Raw genomic sequence first — 20,289 nt, forward strand, 5'->3', positions numbered from 1 at the left:
CACAGGGTGTTTGTTGTGAAGGGGGAAGGGCAAGGAGATTGTAAGCCCCTTTGAGTCTCCTGCAGGAGAGAAAGGGGGGATATAAATCCAAACTCCTCCTCCTCCTCCTTCTTCTTCAATATCTTGTTTCATCAGCAACTAAAACCAAGGTAGATAAATATATACAGGGGAGTTTAAGCTCAGTGGTAGAACTTTATACAGACTGTTCAGAATAACACAGATGACATCCTACATCTGATCCCTGATACTTCCTTTAAAAGTATCTCAGGCAGGAAAACCGGGAAAGACATCTATCAGAGTAGATCATAGATGGCTAGGTGGTAGACTAGTGGTCTGACTTAAAGGCAGCTTTATACATTCATGTACATGGTTGGGGAAAAGATGGGGGGATGGAATCCTATAAGCTGCTTAACAGTGCACTCCTAAATAGGTACACTCCTAAATAGTGCACTCCTAAATAGGTACATCATTCTAAGCTGGGCCTAACGCAATTCAGAATTTCATTGCAAATCTTGTCAACTGCAATAAGATTTAAGCAGTATAATTAAGGGCAAAGCTATATATTACCACAGTGGTTGGGATCTATTTTCATGGCACATTCTCCTACTTTGTTTCAGTAACGTGTTTGCTAAACAAAAATGAACAAGGTTGGCAAGGCAGTTCCTTTCTACTCAAACGTCATGGTATCCAGATCCGTAGTGAGGGGGGACTGTGCCCGGGGCAGATGTGTGCCCTGCGCCTCTGCCATGCACCCACCCACCCCCACCCACCCCCACCACGCCTTGGAATGCCCCCGCACCACACCACACAGTTCCCACACTGCCCCCTGGGCACTACACCACTGATGGTATCCCAGGACAACTATAGGAAACAAAAATTATTCTTCCATTGATATGACTCCTATGCTACCTCAGTAGCATATGATGCATCCCTCGACAGAATGAGAAGATAATTTAACACATCTTCATTATCCAAGCACTACACATACACAGTGGTATGCAGGCAGGTAAGAGACTTAAAAATTGGATTACCTATGTACTTCGTTATTTGATCAAAATGTGAGCTGCCTCTATAATGCAGCACCTTTAACAGAAATAGAGAGGATATGACCATCCTTCAGAAAATAGTCACTTCTGTAAATTACAGAGGTGAATATATATACCTAAATTGCCTCCCTGAATACCTGTTCATAAATTATGTAATAATAGTAATTTAAAAGAAAAACAAAGGCATGTAATTTTGAACACACTGTATGTAGAGGATACGCCCATTTATAGGAGCATTCTGTAGTATAGTCAAAAGGATGAAAGACCCTTGTAAGAATGGATGCAAGAACCACATAGCAATGGTTCATGTACCTTTAACTTTAAAAACTTCCTAGCTTTTATTTGTAGGAAGCAGTCCCGCAGTCAAATATAGCTCACCTTGGGTGGCAGTCCATGGATTGAGGATAGAGGCCAAGTGACATTAAACACACTTCCAATTGATCAGCTGGCAGATTTCCTGAAATCTCAGCTATTTGAAGTGGGTTGCTGGAATTAAGCAATTTAAAATAATTGTCTCTCTAAATAGATCATTCAGTTTTGATGCATTATTAACACTGAAGTTATTCCATTATCATTTATACTCCTGTGCAAAATTATTCCTGCCTTTCTGAATGTTTTTCAATGTAAAGCAAGTAAAATGGCTTGAGTTGATGAGAAAGTTGCAGTGACAGAGAAAAGCATTTCTAATGCCTCCTTGGCTACCCTTTCTCTCTACGTACATGCACGCACACATGCACACACAACATATATTGCAAGTAAATGTGATTGTAATTGATATGTTTAAAAGCTGGCCAAAATGTGAAATTAAGTATGATGCAGCCAAGTTAGGAAAAGGCAAATATAGATTGTTATCTGTTGATTGATTTTCTTTCTTATGCGTTTGGGTCCACTTTATTAGTCTGCTATGAATATGCCAGTTCAATTACTGAGATTCCAATTACTGCAGCAATTTGTGAGCGACAGAAGAAGTATATACCCTATCTATCTATCTTTTTGGAAGTGCTGCTTAATGTCTTGAAAATGAAAGACAGTATCCTCTGATCTTAATGCCTTTCTCTATAACTTTCATGGTTTGTATTCATTATTGTTGCCTGCTGATGGAGGAAATGCACCATGCCACACTGGTGAGAGGTACCTTTTCCCTATTAGCCTTTTGTATTTATTACACCAGAGCAGAAAGGAATGGCAAGTGAAAGGCTGAAATAAAGCATGCTACTCAGGGCCAGATATACTACAAAATTACACTCCCGTATATTATACACATATTTTCTTTATATGTACGTATATAATCAACAACACTTTTAAATAAATTATGTTGACCTCTATCCACTGTTAATGAATAATTACACTTCTACATTATTTTATCTATCTATAATGTCTGAATATTCCCTCAACCCCCCTTCACACATAAAAACCCAACCCAAGAAGAATGATTTTTCAGCTTAGCCTTTTCCTGGACATTTTTAGATAATGTTAATTTTTAAAAATACAGCACATGTAATTTTGACATGGAAAACAAGAAAAACACCTCATGCTCCTTCACAGTCTGATAAAGTACATCTCAAGAAAAGTTTTATCTGGCAATTGTGCTTCTAGAAGCTAAAATGACTAAACTGAAGCTACTGTACTTTAGTCACTGGGAAAGACAATAATGCTAGGGAATGTTGAAGACAGTAGGAAAATAGAAAGACCCACCATGAGATGGATTGACTCAATAAAGGAAGCCATGACTTCAGTTTGCATGACCTGAGCAAGGCTGTTTACAAGAGAACATTGCGGAGGCCATTGAGTAATAAGTCCAAAATGACTTGATGGCGCATAAAACATGTGAATAGGCCTTTCATTCTTGATGTTTCCCTTTCCCAATGTGTAACATCAGGCTGTTGGGGGTAGGTCAAGGCTATCAGATAAGGGGGCAGGTCTACTAATGGCCTTTTGCAAAGCCAAACATAATACAGCTCTCAATTTTAAAATGGTGGGGTGGGGATAGGTAAGAGTCCATTCTCTTTTCCTCTGCCGCATTTGACTCCAGGCTTCTCCAGGGCTTGCAGCACCTCAGCAGGACTCAAGGCAAGGGGCCAGGAAAGAGGAACACACTAGGCATTCTTAACCTTCACCAGCCCCCCAAACTCTTCTCTCCTAATGTTTAGAACATGTCCTGACCCCCCTCCCATCTCACGTGCCCAAAACCTACTATGGCCACTGTCAATGTGCAGCATTTGGAACAATGTGCAGTGTTTAGAACATGCCCTAAGCCCCCCAGAAGTCTCACATGCCCAAGGCCAACCATGTCCGCTGTCAGCGTGCAGCCCTTGAAAGGGGTGGGTGAGAAGACAAGGAATTGGAAGGTCTTACAGGTGGAAGAGTTCAGGATTTATCTGCCAGAGAAAGGAGAGAGATTAGCAAAATCAAGGAAGGTTACCTGGAATCTGTGTCTTCCACTGTATAGGACTAGGCATCTTTTAACATCTCCTCAAGAACCTTTAGCTCCTCTCCTCTTTGCTCAGAATAGTCTCACCTAACAGCTTCAGCTTCTGCCTTACCAATGGCTGTGACTCTCATCTGAGGCTGGGTGGGGGGGTCTCCCTTACCTCAGAGGAATGGGGTGCATGCACTGCAGAAAAAGCTGTCTCTGCTAGACAATTAAGCCTTCCCCACCTTGTAGCAGTGGCCTGATGAGGAGAATGGGGTGCATGAGCTGCAGAATAAGCCATCTCTTCTGTTTAATCGAACCTCCCCTGCTTCCTGGCACAGCTGCCTCTCTGTGTCTGGGAAGGTAAACCTGAGGCACCTGCCCCCCTTACCTCCCTATGGCTACTTTGACTCTGCTGACCAGGCTTTAAACTAGGGCTGTCAGTAGGGTTGTCATGTCTTCCAGTGAGATGGTTGGGGGCAGGAGAGCTGCACTACTAATGTGATTATGTCAGTTCAGGAACATCTCCAAAGCAATGGTGGTAGATCTCGGAATCCCCAGAAACTCTATGGAATTGCAAGTTCCAAGTTCTTCCACTCATCAATAAAGTTCTGGATTCTCACTGGTATGGCAGTATGTTGGGTGTCTAACACTGAGGGACCCATAGGAGATGCGTGCCTCATGGGAGCAGGGTCACCAACCCTCGTGTTTTTGCAAGCTGGAACCACTAGATTGGGAGACTTAATATTCTTAAAAACTCATGTGAATATGAGATCATAACGATTGGCAAAGTCGATTGCCAACTGCGCGCCTTTCCAACTTAGTTGGAGCAGCTTTCGGGTTTTGGGGAGGAAAGCGCGCCGAAAGCTTTAGGATCACTTCCTGGTGATGATTGTTGTAATAAGGTAGGTGTTCAAATGATCTGATTTGAACCTTCCTAAGCAGGGTCTCAGTTCAGGCAGCTTTACTGCAAAGTCCTTAATTCTATGGAGATTGGACCATTTGCCAAGGTTAGATTTAGTGTACTCCTATTGCTACTGCCATCTGGTGTTTCTGGAGAACCAGAGACATAGAGGAGTTCATGCAGTTCAAGGAAGAGATGAATAAATAAGCAGGAGCTTGATAAGATGGCAGTCTCGGAGAGCAGAATTATTGTAGTATGTGGTCTTAGCTTCTTCTAAAAGTAAAGGAGGATAAAAGAGCCTCAATTTTGGTGTTTTTTGGGAGGCAAAGTTGGTCAGCAGAAGCTTCCGCAAAGGTCTTTGGACGCTAGGAAAGGCCTGTTCTTGCTAAGAGCTCAATTCGGGTTTTAATAGTACCGCTGGGAGGGACAGTGGTCAATTTCCACTGGTGAATGGCAGGGCGCCTTTGCTTGGGCTCTGTAACCCCTCCACAGTTGGGTACATGCCTTCATTGGGCTTCGAGAGAAGGAAGCCAGGCTCATTTCCAATCCCAGAGTGGGGAGCTGCTGAAACAGTCCTGGTGAACAGATGCAATCTGTTGGTGAGTTGAAGCCCAGCTGCGGAAGGGACTGAGTGTTGACTGCTGGTGTAGAAGTCAATTTTGGTTTGCTTGCATGCTTTTTGACTTAAAGCTGAGTTGGAATTTGAACGGTTACGATTTCTGGCCTTCATAACGCAGGGGCTGCAACAGAGGTTAAAACAATAGCTATTAACAATAGCTATTAAGAATGACTCTTCAGGACTGACTAAGCAGTTAAAAATGAAGGTGACTAAATGAAAGGGAATTAAGATTTATAAAAAAACCTTTTAAAATACCTGATAGAGTCCTAATTTAACCTGTTAAAATCTCTTTAAAATAGATTATTAAAACAGCTAAGACATTCAAAACAGCATTTAAGACGTTTAAAAGAGGGACATTACGGTATCACAATTGCCTACAAATCAGACTTCGTTTTCAGTTGGAGCCTCATTATGCACTGTCATTCCAAATGAGCAGTAAAAGAGGCGGCTGGGGGACGCTCAGCTCCACTCCTCATACACAAACATCAAAGGGCTCTGCCCTTGAGTAGCATAAACACACCAAAATTAAGAAAATACTAAAAGATAAGGGCTAAAAGGGTGACAAAAAATTAAAACTTATCTTGGAAAGTGGGAGAGCTCCGCCAAGAGCAGCCTCTCAGCAGGCGGAAACCAACTCTATGGAATTGAGTTTCTAGCTGTTGCTTTCACATTTTCCTCAGAAGTGACCTCATGACACTTATGTCACTGGTAAGTTTTTTTTAATCCACCACTGTCACTTGGAGGGATGATCAGAGATCAGGGTGGGGCATCCCCAGTCCTGTCCAGGGAATGGCAGACCTGGTTTGACAGGCCTATTGCAATGGCAGACAGTCTCCTGCTAGCATAAGGCTGCCAGCCAATGCCTGGGAACTAGGAGGAGTGAAGAAAAGTGAAGGTCTAATCTTTGTACAGGAAATTCTTACTTCTGAGTTCCTGGTGATTTCTTGAGCTACTTGTAAGTGATAAAGGGTAGGTTTAGTAATCAGCAGAAACTCTATGGTAAAACCAGAAGTTCTTACCCACACTGGGGGCTTGGTGTTGGTTGATTTATGCTAATGCTGAGTATAATATAGACCAATAATGACCCAGACCAGTGAACTTTAATTTAATAAGTTTATTAGCTAAATGGGAAGGTAAACATGGAAAGAAAATAAACTCTATTCTACACTGACTACATTGTTATCCTAGTCTGAGCACATGGCTGGACAGGCACAGAACAAATAACCTAGGGCAACTTTATAACCTTAGGCAATTCTACTCTTAGGCTTGTAGTCAATGTTGACTATTCTGGCTACTGACTAATCAATAGATCAGCTCATTAGAATATAGCCTCAACATGTTGTTTCCATACAAACAGATGGTTAACACTTTCATGACTGGTCATGACATATACTTGTAATTCCTAACAAACCCCTTCTCATGGAAGTTACTCAAACAGTTTACTACACAGATTCTCAAATTCATTGCGGTAAGTTGTTTGGTAAGTATATCCGTCACCATCTCTTCCAAAGTACAGAGCTGAATACCAATAAGTCCTTTTGTTGTTGTTATTGTTTTCCTCTCTCTGAAGCAATCTTGATAGCAATGTCCTTTCTCCCCTTCTTGATGCCTTCACTCTTTGCCAGAGAGATGCAAGATTGACTATCGTCAAGCACTGTCAGGTCATTAGAATATACCTTCAGCATCTTGTTTACATACAAACAGATGGTTAATACTTTCATGAATGGTTGTGACATACACTTGTAATTCCCAACACTTGGCAGCCCTATGCTTGCAGCCTTCATTGCTTACTTCAGTGGGATAATTAAAAAAAATACATTGGCACTGTGTGTACTGCAACATCACTTCGGGGAAAAGTCTGGAAGTGATGTTAGGTAGCTCCAGGAATCTAAGATAGGTCTACAAATTTTAAGATAGTTTAAAGAACCCCCCCCCCCCAAAAAAATATGTTACATGTTAAGCTTTTAAAAAAATGCTGGAAAAAATTGCTCTTAAAACTCCTGTATTCAAATGCAAACCACTGCCAGCAGAATGCATATTTCTATATTGATTTTTAGGATAGTGGCCCTGTTGCAAAATATTGTAGGCAGTCTCTAGAAGTGAAGCCCACTTTTGTTTCCATCTTTATTTGTGAAACTGCATTGCTAGGGTTACCATGCACAGCCAAGCAACCAGTGGAGATTGGAGGGGGTGCATGGAAATGGGGTGACATCAGTGACATTGTAATGTCATTTCATCAAAAATTAAGCCATGATAAGCTTAAGCCTGGCCTATTGGTGGGCTCATATCTGTTGTTCCCTCCTTCCCTTATCTTCACATGTACAGAATCCCTGTTAACAACTACTTCCAATTAGTCATGACTTACAAATGAGGCAAATGGATTCATCAGAGTTAGTTTGCTTCTTCCAGTGTGTGGTGCTGGTAAGTTATTGGGGTTAATTTCTAACCGACTCTCTCTCCTTGTGAAAAGAGCTGTAGGATGAGGGATGTGCGTCAATCTGAAAGCAAGCTGGACTCACACACATTCAGTGTATTACTAAACCAGAATTATGCCACTGAAATTCAAGAGCTAAGGGATAGGTCACTTTGTTTAGGAGGGAACTGAGTGAGACATAATCTATATATATATATATAAAGCTAACAGTGTTTTTGTTACTGATCCCCTAACTCCGAAACGGCTGGACAGATCGCCCCCAAATTTTCACATGACGTCCCTCCCTGTTACGGGCAGGTAATTGGACCTTCAAATCACCAAAAGTCCATACCTGAGCCAGGTAAAACGTCTTTTTCCTGGTGCACCAGGCCATGAAGCTGGCTGTGTTTAACTGTCACCCTTAGAATGTTCCACAGTGCACCCAAGCAAGCGTGCTGTGGCCTGGAGAGGTTGGTATGCCCTCTAGAATGTTCCAAGCGCAGATGGCCGTAGAAATGAGCAGCAGGAAAAACAGTAAATAGGGTACTACCAAGCCAGGGGTAAATATGAGTGGAAGTGAAACACACGCTACACACACTGCTGTGAGACGCCAGGTGGGGTTCCCTCCCCCTCACACGCAGATAATCTTTCACTCTCTGTGCCTCACCCACCGCTGCTACTATTGACAACAACACATACTCACCAGTACACATCCAGATCATCCTCACACACCTCACTCTGCCCTCCCTCACATCCAACCACCACTTACCCACTTCCTCACCCATATTCTCCGCCACAGCCCCTCTCTTTTACGGGTAAAAGCTTTAGCTTCGGAGTTTGCTTTTTTCTTCTACAGAAAATCCAGCTGGGTGGGGGCTAACCAACACTACTGGTCTCCGCTTTGCATTTTGCACATGGCCCTTGGTACTTAACCTTAGGATCTGAGCATTCCTCACCAATACTGCTGCCTGACTGGGATAGCCTGCTTGCCCCAGTTCTGCCTTACCCAAGCCAGGACTGTGCGTGTCAACCAGCCTCATGGACAGCGGGATTCGCACTCTGGACAGTTCCGTTGTGGAATGGGAAGGGTTACTTTATACTAAAAATAACAAGACGCCGCTATTTAATGATGTGCATTGAAAAGGGAGAGAGGGATTCCATTTGACCACCCCAGAAAGCTATGCTGCGGATCATTGGACCTGCATGGACATCTGTGTGGGTTGCGGACTGTGATGAGAAGGACAATTGCCACAGCAATGCGTGGCTGGGCCCCGCTAGTGCCAATTAAAAGCGAGGGTTGCGTGCAGCACTCATGTTTGTAATGTATCTGTTGATGCTTGCTCTGAAGCTCATTTTCTTCTAACTTCTGTGGTGGTTCATTATTGCTTGAGATTCATTTCATGGTAAGGGAGTAATATATAAATGGAAAGGAATAAGAGCACACATGGCAGTAGTTAGGAACTTATGGATTGTAAAGCACGACTGCAGTAGAAAGATCTTGAGCATCTTTTGTCCCATACAGACAGGGCAGGGGTGGGGGGTTGGAAATTACAATTAGAGCCATACTTGCCCTATGGTGGCCACTTTTATACAGCTCATTAGGTGAACAAAGGATTCTGTCAGTTATTACTCTCTGTGGACATGTAGAGTTATCAGACACAAATGGGTATTTTAAAAAAGAGGTTTTCCTCCACAATAAGCTGTAATTACAGTAGCGTAGAAACTTTCACTGTGAATCAGAAATTGAAAATATGGAATGTGCAGCTCAGGCCTATGCACATTTACTTGGAAGCAAGTGCCACTAAAATCAGCAATACTTATTTCTAGCTAAATATATTTGCAATCTAAGTCAGGTTTTTAAATAGTTTGGAAGCTGCAAAGCTTAAAAATACATAATGATATGTCATCATTGATGACCAGTGGCTCAAAACTGAGAGCAAAAAAGAAATTCTGATATTGTTCCCGGATTACATGCAGATTTAGAGATGGGGACTGCCTATTTAAGTTTCAAGAACTGTGTCAAAATGGCTGGTAGAAGAATGCAAACATAAACAAAGTTACAAAAATAAACAAATTTACAAAAATAAACGGTGTTGACTAAAATTGATGAAGTTTATGTGAGTACCATCAACATTCTTATAACTCCTCCTTCTTCCTTTTTCGGCCCTTTGAGCACATAGGTTTGGGGCCACCGTTGTATATTTAATGTAGAAATAAGATTGTATTGAGTTTTTAAAGGTTAGAATCTATGAAGAAAAGCATGGGATGAAGTCTTTCCTCAGGAGACTGAGAAAGCCACAAAAATGTAAAGAGAGAATTATGCCCTCTCACTCTTCTAATGCTGCCTCTTGAATATTAGCTTGTTCCTCAGAGTCACCATAAAATATAGTTTTAAATTTTCTAACAACTTCGTACTTCTACTACACATAAGCAGATCTATTGCCACTGAAACATACTTTATGTCTGCCAAGACAACTGAAATGGCAAATCCAGTGATACCATCCATTATGAATCCCCACTGATGCTTTACAAATTTACATAAACATACTTAACATGTAGCACAGACATAATTCTTCCCATTCTTTCCTGAGAACAATCCCGATTCAACCTGGCTAGCTGTATCTGACAATTCAGCATTTTAACTGCCATATTGTAACTCAAAGTCTGGCTGATTCCTGTATCATATGCTGTACTTTTTACAGTTCAGAGATTATTACACTATCAATAGTGTAATAATTCCGGAATTCCGGAGTATTTTAGCATCTTCTCTTTTATGTTTTTCATTTGTCATTCAATCATAGTGTTATTGTGAAGAGGGGAATTCTTAAAATTAAATGCACTTTTTAAAATATAGCCACTGATCCAGGGCCACCAGAACAAGTGGCATCCCCCGCAGCTTTGAGTGGGACAAGGGTTGGAAACATTAGGCATGCTCTAATGTCACAACTGACCCAAAATTCAGATGTTATGTCAGCATGTCAGACAACACTATAGAAAGAGAATGCCATAGAGTTTCTATAGTGTTAGTTCACATCAGGCATCACATCCAGTCATTTATATCCCCATTGTTTTTCCCACTGTCTGAGGGGTCCAGAATGTTTGTATAATCCCACTGGTGGAAAATTTCCCATTTAAATCAGGCACTTGGCATTACTACATTTCTAACTGGTGGTCCCTGGCTTGATTGAAATCAAGCTGGCCTCAACCAGAGCCAGGGCTTTTTCAGCCCTGGCCCCAGCCTGGTGGAACACTCTGTCTGATGACACCAGGTGTGGGGGCATGGTGGGGGCGTTCCAAGATGGGATGGGGCAGGGCACAGGGTACACGAGCACCCCCGGTGCAATTCGCCCTTGCTCTGGTCCTGCTTGAAAACCTTCTAGTCTGCCATCTGCATCTCCTCGCAAAGAGCCAGCTCTGGCTTCACAGGGTCTTCCGGCTCTACATCAGAGTCTTCTGTGTCCAGGGGCTTGCTCCTGACAAACAGTTACTATCTCTGGCCTTTCTTCCTCATCCCCCTGCTACTCCCTCTACTAGATAGATATTTTTTCCATTCTGCCCCCTTTTAAAGGTGGTTTTGAGTTCAGTGGAAGTGTGATGTTTTGCCATCTTTGTTGGGTCAGAATGCATAGTTTTTAAATTGAATTATTGTTTTATAGGTAATTTTTTTAGTGACCATATTGGATGCTGTCAGAGGTGTATCTAGGGAAAATGGAGCCCGGTGCAAAATCTGAGTTTCTAAGGGAAACCCCTGCCCAGCCTGGTATGGCGGCTAAGCCCCACGCACCCAAGGTCAGCCTCCCCCACTACAACCAAGGAACAATTTTTTAAAATTGCACCATGTCATCTCCAAAGTCACCTCTTATCAGCATTATATAGAACATGCCCCAACTCCTTACAAATCTGAACACATCGAGAGAGTTGACTAGTTTAAAACAACATTGAAATTGAGGCTTGCTTTTGGGGGGTTCCAACCCTTAAATAGGCATCACTTCTTTAATGTTGTTTCTAGGTTCTTTAGAGAGCCCAGATTCCTATCATTTCAAATCCAATCCTTAAAGGAGAATCTGGGCTCCCTGAAGCTTAAACATTGAAAATGATGCTGTTTCAGGGTAGATTCCCCACCCACCACCCAAACAGCATCACTTTCAGTGTTGGTTGTTGTGGGTTTTCCGGGCTGCATGACCATGGTCTGGTACATTTTGTCCCTAATGTTTCACCTGCATCTGTGGCTGGCATCTTCAGAAGTGTATAACAGAGATAAATCCATTATACACTATGTCCAGACTTCTCTCTTATAACAGACTTCTCTCTACCAGACCATACGCAGGTCACGCAGTCTTCGAAAAAACTACAACAATTCCAGTTTTTTTCTGAATCCATCTGTGAAAAGCCTTCTACAATACTTTCATTTTACTTTTAAATTGATTGGAGCCAAGATTCTCCCTTTAAATCCATGCAGAAAGGGGAGTGTGGGATGATTTAAAGGGAGAATCTGGGGAAAATTAGAGGGTGCCTGTCAGGGGAGCAATGTTTAAGTTAGCAGTACCAACATTTCAGGCTACTTTCAGGAGACTCTCCTGATGATACCACCCATGTTTTGTTTAGTTTGGTTCAGGGGGTCCAAAGTTATGGACCCTCAAAAGTTCAGCCCCATCTACTATTAGCTACCATTGAAAACAATGGGGAATGGGGGCACCCCCTGAACCAAACTTCACCAAACTTGGCTGGTATCATCAGGAGTGTCATCTGAGGGTATCCTGAAATTTTGGTGCCACTAGTCTAAAAACTGTGCCCCCTGCCGGCCAACAAAGTAAAAACAGAAAAAAGTTTAAAAATGTATTTTCGATTTTGGCCCCGGCAGGCTTCTGGTGCATCGTAATGACTCGGGACTTCTGGTGGTTTTCACTGGATGCTGTTTTATGAATGGTTGTGAACCACTCCAAGCCTGAAAGGGGAGGAAACGTATAGAAATTTAACAAAATAAATAATAAACATTTTAAAAAACTATTTTTCTCTTTGAAAGAAGGATTTGCCTTCAACTTCTCTTTGTAAAGAAATTATTAAACAGATTTTTATCTGTTACTGTTGTTTTATGTTACACGAAACGCTATAGTGTTCTAGCAGGAGGATAAGAAGATGGAGGTAGACAATGCCCATACAGAATATAGAAATGTATATGTTGTCTGAATTGGACTACAGATGAAGGTTAATGATGACCTCCATTCCAGCTTCATATAAGATGTGGAGTACATCAGTAAATGCACATCAAAGGCAGAACACAACTTCCTTATCAGACATCTTCCTCATTTATTTAATTTTCATATTTCAGAAAGTTCTGTGATTTTCAGTTCTGAAAAAGAGAATTTTGTGACATTTGTCCCAGATATTTCACATATCTATTTTGGGGGTGGAGGAGGCACCAGCTTCAGTTTTCTACATGTAAATTACATGAGGGAACACTTGGTTGTGACTTAGTTGTCAGTGACCTGAAAGTGTGAGCACGCTGGAGTATAATAGATCAGTTACATCAGTAGATTGGATGGGATCAATGAACCTGCTGTGATATAGTTAGCTGAACAAAAATTTCTACCTTATGCATTCATTTTCTTCTCAATAGTGCCAGTTTTTCTTACATAAATTTTGTGCTGGTTACAGAAGCCAAACTTCCATCAGTTACAAACATAGATTACAAGCATCTGTTTGTGTGATTACACATTTGATATAAAAGTTTTTTTTTCTCAATCTGTAAGCCATTCCTAGAAAAGCTCTATGGAATGCCAAAAATTATGATTTTCTCTTTAGTACAGCTGCTGCATGTTACTTATTTCAAGAGACAAGATGTTAACATTAGTGGAAACAATCATCAGTTGTTTTATACCCAGTTTTACATTTTCGGTTTTGAATGATTAGATGCTACTTTGACTTAAGCTAGACAAGTTGCCTCTTTAAAGTGCAAAAAAGCAAAAAAAGCGTTTAACTTCTAATTAAAATACCAGCAATCTACGCATGTGTAATTACTAAACGCTGGATATTATCACTTCAAAATAACAAATCTGTTTAAATATTCAAATATTATTGCTATTTTAATGCAACAAGGAAAACTCCCCTCTACAGTACAGATAAAGACTTTCTTTTCAAACTTTTTCAGAAAGAATTTTTATCACTCCCCCATTTTGATACCAACACACACACACCCCTTTCTTGGCAAATGGGTATGAGAAGGACAGACCCTTCCAAGAGGTCAGACAGCTGGCTGGCAAAGGTGCAGCAGCTGTGGTGCCCCACCACTCCCAAAGAGGCTTCCTGACGGCAAGGGGCAGTTTCAAAAGTGTAAAAGCCTCCGCATTGCCAAGAAGTCCCCACTGTGCTTAATAGACTTTCACCACCTAAACGGGTGATACAAGTCTGAATTCCCAGCCACTGGTGTAACACCATGCCCCCACCCCACAATGCCAGCAGTGATGGCAAGACATGGCACTGCATCCAGCACCACCTCCTAGCACCGATGAGGGCCACAGTTGCTGCGTGTCGACGGTTTTGCCCCTCTGCCAGGGCAACTACCTGGAGAGGGCAAACCCACTGGCATGCCCACATGCGACTTCCACAATCAGATTCACCCTCCCCTTTGGATGGGGCCATTACCCCTCAGTTTCAAACGTTGTAGCCAGTTTGGATTCATCCAGGTACTTAAGCTTTGTAGTAGGCCTCTTGCCTGTTCACTCCATAAAGCTGTTTTGCTAGGCCTTCTTCTCCTGCTAGGTCAGTTTCAAGCTTCCAGAGTGGCCTCATCACTGCTAAGGAATCCCTCAACTTCTGTCCAACATCAGCATCAAGTTGTCCCTCTTGAGATTTTCTCCCCAGTTAAACAGAGAAAGGTTTGGGAGTTGTATTTATTATTATATCTCAATTCTATTTATTGGGAATCAGGTGAACCTAGAACTACACCTCTTATTCCCAGCCTCGCGATGGGCCAATTGGCCATGCTGACAGAGGCTGATGGGAATTGTAGTTCCTGAACATCTGGAGAGCCGCAGGTTCCCTACCCCTGCTCTACATTATCGCTCAACTTCATTTTATTTTATTTTTTCTTAATTAAATAAAACAATTTTCTGTTAAGAAGCTTATTCTCCCTGGCTTTTTCAACTGTTGGCCTGAATCTGAACCTTGGTATATACAGGGTTGATAGCCTAAATATTGTTTAAATACCCAAATATACATGTTTGTTCCATGCTAACAAGGGGGTATCTTTGCTCATTACAGGACTTCTTACGTATATGTAGAGTTTTTGAAAATCCTAGAGCATCCAACCTATGACATCACTTTCCTGTTTTTGCTGAGAAGTGATGTTGCTCACCCTCCCCATTGAATTTGCTGCCATTTTCTCCCATCAGCAACATGCACATTTGACAGGCGGTCTTCAACTATAGCAGCAGACCTACCAAGCCTATTCAGGACAGTTTCAACAGAAAACCTATTCAGGACAGTTTCAACAGAAAGCAAGCAGTGGTCTTGATTATTTGGATAAACATTTTTTAAAATCTGGTGGTCATCTGTATCAAGCTCTGCAAACTTTAGGCAACCTATTTGATGTCACAAGGCCTTTCCTTGGGGCAAAGAAAGGACTACTAATAATAGCAGATCAAATTAGTATGGTATTATTTCCATGTAACTTCAGTCACTGTTTATATATAACGTTTATATCCAGATTTTTAGTGGCCTAGATTCCCCCACTTTCTTCTTTGCCATCTATTTAGGAGATTAGGCTGTGATTGGAACTTTTTAGGAGTGTTGCTTTACCATCATTGAACTAGCCTGACAGGTGGGTGCTTTGGAGCTCCAGGAGCCCAACCCAGAAGCAACTTCCAGCGTCAGAATTGTGCTGGCCTAAACCTGCACATGGACACAGCTGGGAGTGACCCAGAGGTATTTCTGGAGGTGGTACCAACCTTTGGCAGCTGCCACCATGCTTTTGGCCCAGAAGCACCCTGGTGCAGTCCAATGACTTAAGATAACATGCAGTGAAAGTCATTGTTTTCTATGGAGGGTTCCAGATGGCGGGGGGGGGGGTTGCCCTGCTGCTTGCTATGCTGCTCGGAGCTCCATCGGAGACAGCTGGGCACCACTTTTGTGGCACCATCTCTGACCATCATGGAGCACACACACCCCCCCAAAAAAAATCTGGACTGCACTGTTAAGCTAGTGATATCATTGATTTTACAGCATCTCTTCTCCAAACTATTTTTTTCCAACAAGCTACAGGTTGCTTTCAGCCCACCCTTATTTATGTTTACTCAGAAACAAGGTCCACTGAGTTCAATATTTCTTATCCAATGTAAGAATACATTCTAGTTTAATATTTAGTCTCTGGTTTCCATTTTAGCATTGCAGAAGTATATAAACAAAGCAACAAAATAAAGAGAATAGGAAGAATGATCACTGTTCCTCTGAATATTTTCTAACCTTTCTAAACATCAAAGTGAGCATTGTGTTTTAAGTTAACTATGAATTTTTGAAGCTTTCAACATCTCATTTACTAAATGAGATTTAAATAGTTCCCAAATCTTTATTCAAACAAACAGTTCAGGTAAACTGTTTTGAATCAGGACTATTACCTTATTCATTGCAGTTGGAATGAATACTGAATGCCGATGCAGGTGTTTCCCCATTAATGAGCTAACAAATGCATTGTCTCTGTGATTAACCACTAAAGAAAAGGTTGTCTGGAAGGAGTGTCAGATTACGCCACATGAACAGTCTGGTACAGTTCTTCTGAAAGACATTCATAGCAATAGACCCTTAGCTGGCAAGTCAAAAGTGAATCAGTGCAATTAATCAAGGCCAAAATTCTGTTTTCTCAAACACTTCATTTATGTTTTTTTGTAGTGGGATGCAGAACCTGAATGTTTATCCAGATAAAGATTGCTTAGGTCCTGTTTGATCAGTTTCATAAACTAGGGATCCTCCTTAAACTAGACTTTTTTTCTGAATTCCCAGGAATTAGCCATGGTTAAGAGTGCCTGTTTTTCAAATTACGTATCTGGGAAGCTGATTATGCCTTCCTGAAAGGAATAGACTTTGTTTTAGTCTTGAATAGTGACTTCTGTGATTCTCTCAAGGATATTTTGGAAGCTTCAGTTTTGTTGATTTGTTTCTGGACACTATTTAAGTTGATAGTCTTAAACTATAAAATCGTTATTTATGTGTGAAGCAACCTATAAAATTGTTATCATCCAAGCGTCCCAGAGAGGAGTCTAGTGTGCATTCTTTCATTCAAGAAGTGGGTCCAGTAGCAGCATGGGTCAGATAATTCAGGAAATGCCCAGTTATATAATGTCCAGCCTACAGAGTTAATTTGCCTGGCACCATCTATATGATTTAATACGAACTGTAGGAACTTGCCTATGATAGCAGTTGAGTTTAGCTGAATAGACATCTCAGATGGCTGTGCTTTCTTATTGTACTGAAGAGAAGAAAAAGAGAAGAGTTTGGATTTATGCCCCACTTTCTTCTCCTGTAAGAATTTTCAAAGCAGCTTACAAACTCCTTTCCTTCCTTTCCTCACAACAGTCACCTTGTGAAATAGGCGGGGCTGAGAGAGTTCTGGAGAGAATTGTGATTAGCCAAAAGTCACCCAGCAGGTGTCATGTGTAGGAGCAGGGAAATATATGTATTTCACTAGACAAGAGTCACTAGATAAGTGAAGGAGTTGAGAATCAAACTCAGTTCTCCAGATTAGAGTCCACTGGTTTTAACCACTGTACCATGCTGGCTCTACATCACACTGACAAGTCTATTTAAAAAGAAATTATGATTTTTGGGATGTAAGCCAGTCTAAGTCTTTGCCAGAAAAGAAAAGTACAAAGTTATAATATATCCTCTATACATCTTTTTATACATCTTTATGTAAGGGTTGTGTAACACCTTTATTTAATCTCCAAAATCACGGCTCCCTCCAAAGAGTAACAAAACCTCACATCTCAAGAAGGAAGTAATACCCCCTGTCTGTAATGAAAATGTATGGTGAAGCTCCTTTTTATTTTTTTTACTGTGCAGCATTATTCAAGGCCTGAATCTCCTGAAGACATCTGGCGTTATACAACAGTTCCATGTGTTTTGCTTCGATAAGGCTAGCTCAGAGCTATTATATTTCGTGTGAGCTATCCTGCTTAGTGTTTGTTATAATGTCTTCAATCAACCACATATTATTTTTCATGCATAAAAATGCAGACACTATGAATTTGGCAGATACAGTTGAGCTGTATTTACAATTTATTTATTTCATATTTGATGGACATTCTGAGGCAAGCTAAGTAAAGAAAAACCAGATGGTTCTCAGGGAATTGATGGGAGAGCTGACAATTCACTGAGCATCAAATAATTTAAAATTAACACTGAAGACCTAAGGGCACAATGTAGGAATCCTGTAGGTGATCATGACCCACTCTGATCACTGCAAAACATAGCATGATAAAATAAAGAAAAATACACAAATATCAATTAATGAATTGTATCGAGCCAGTCAGGGAGTTAAAGCGTCAGAATGCAGAAGCTAAACAGGGTCAGTACTTGGATTGGAGACCACCAAAGAAGATTCTGCAGAGGAAGGCAGTGGCAAACTACTTCTACTTTTCATTTGCCTTGAAAGGCTCTTGCTGGGGTTCCACATCAAGTTGTGACTTGATGGCACTCATATATGTACGTATGAGGCCACTCACATGGATGTGACCCTTTAGAACTTCTTCTTCAATTTGTATATTGATAGTTCAGATGAAAACATTGTTCTGTGTTTTATTTAGCTATTGAAAAGCCCTCAGAATGGGGTACCATGACTAGGGGCGCTACTATAGTGGATGATCTGGGGGAAAAAACCTAGCTTAGAGCTCCCTAAAACCATCTCTCCTGAGATGATAGAAAGAAAGTAACCAAATCCACACCAAGTGCTCAGAAATGCCTTTCTACATAGTAACAGCCACCTCATGAAGCACTTTATGGTTTCATTGTGCTGGCCCTTAATCTGGCTTTCTGTCAGGAGGCTTTTTACACTATGCTGGGCAATTTAATAGGATAACAAATTTCTTTGTAGAAATTAAATCAGTGCCAGCATTGTCAAACTATGGTTTACCAGTTGCATTCCTTTTGATTACCATAATGGTTTGATAACCTAGCTTTTTAAATTTACAGTTGATCAGTGAAACCAATCTTCCGTCTTTTTATTAGAAGATGCAAATCCATAGTTTCAAAGCTTGCCCAAATAATAGAAATACATAGTGGAACAGGAAAGCATGTGGTTCTTTAGAAACCTATTAGGTTGTTCAGAAAGAAGATCAGTACTGGTATACATTTATTTATTTATTTATTTATTTATTTATTTATTTATTTATTTATAGCCCATCATTTGCCTGTCCTCCGTTTTATCCTCACAATAGCCCCATGAGATGTATTGAGCTGACAGTGTGTGATTGACCCAAGATTACTCAGCAGGCTTTCATAGTAGAGTAGGGATTGGAACCTAAATCTCCAATATTCTATTTAATACTGTAACCACAATAATGTGCTAGTAATTAAAAAAAATGTATTTCTCACAATTTCCAAGCATTCACTAAAATTCATGACTAAGAATGAAACTGATTGTTTCCAGGGTCACATTCTCAGTTCAAGCAGGACAACAGTAAGATTTCTATAAGTCTGGCCAGACTATCACATGATAGTCCCACCATAGAATATTGAATTAGCTAAGTTCTATATCAGGCGGGCTTGTTCAAATTCATGAGAAAATGGTTTACGTAGTCCTTGGCCTGTTTACACAAGGTTACACTTTCCTATTTGGAGAAAATGGATAGTTTCTTTTGTTGCTATTCATGTTTTTATTACTTTATGGTGTTATTTTCTATTTTATATATATTATTACATAACAGTTTTCAGTGGTAGAGTGAAACATGCTTTTTGGGTAAGAAGAAATAGAGTTCATATGTGCTAAATATTTTGTATCCTGCAGGGTTCCTGTATCTGAAGAAACATCAGCAGTCATCTCTGGTACAGTTTCTGATATATCTGAAGTGCTTCAGTCAGTTTTGCCCTCACCTACTCATCCTGCATTATTGTCAGCCTGCCAGGAGAATTTGTGCCATAATGGAGGGACCTGCCATCAGATTTATCTTCCTGGCAGTGCTACTTCATTTCATTGTGACTGCCCTCTACATTTCACCGGGCGCTTCTGTGAAAAAGGTAAAGGTGTTCTACTTTTCCCAATTCTATAAAATTTAGAAAAAAACTACAAGCTGTTGCGGTTTATCTTGAAACATATGGAATAAATTCTTTGGCTTACACAGAAATATGTATTTGGATAGTGTGATAGATCTCTGCTGACAGAAAACATTTCCATCAGTGGAATGGGAATTCCTTTCCTCCCCCACTTCAGCCCCAAATCACCTCAAAGTATATAAGTATATATTTAGAGATACATTTATATATCCTTTTGCTCAGCTTTTGAAAGACGGTATGATGAAGATGAACTTCATAATACATATGTATGTGGGACATCTTAACATTTGTATCTTTCCTTAATATTTATGTCCTATAAAAGAGGCTCAAGGTAATTTGTGAGGTATATATACAGTAAAAAAGAAATACCAGGTACAGTTTACAATACAGTCAGAACTCATAAGATAGAGACTGATAACAGATAAAGTCCAGTCCAATCATATCTGGGGGAAAAGATAGCCATCAGAAAACATATTAGTTCTCTGTAATGCCCTCCTAAGCAGCACTGCTTCACAGTGCCACATAATGTTCCTATCTTCTGGAAGGCTATTCCATGGGGCAGTGCCATTATTAATAATGCCTGTGACTGGGCTGAGGCAGATCTTAAGTGAGGGAACCAAAAGGAAGAGCTGC

The 20,289-nt window shown here is 40.8% G+C and overlaps 1 protein-coding gene across 1 annotated transcript in view; it reads left to right on the forward strand.

The window, feature by feature from the left end:
* Positions 1 to 20,289, forward strand: part of LOC125432636 (protein eyes shut homolog) — a 300,627-nt gene that overhangs the window by 66,915 nt on the left and 213,423 nt on the right. Inside the window, exon 3 of the mRNA XM_048496405.1 lies at positions 19,391 to 19,620. Coding sequence (XP_048352362.1) covers positions 19,391 to 19,620 — 230 coding nt within the window. The remainder of the gene's footprint in view (positions 1 to 19,390; positions 19,621 to 20,289) is intronic.

The sequence above is a fragment of the Sphaerodactylus townsendi genome, linkage group LG01, assembly GCF_021028975.2.
Source record: "Sphaerodactylus townsendi isolate TG3544 linkage group LG01, MPM_Stown_v2.3, whole genome shotgun sequence".
In the NCBI taxonomy this organism is placed as follows: domain Eukaryota; kingdom Metazoa; phylum Chordata; class Lepidosauria; order Squamata; family Sphaerodactylidae; genus Sphaerodactylus; species Sphaerodactylus townsendi.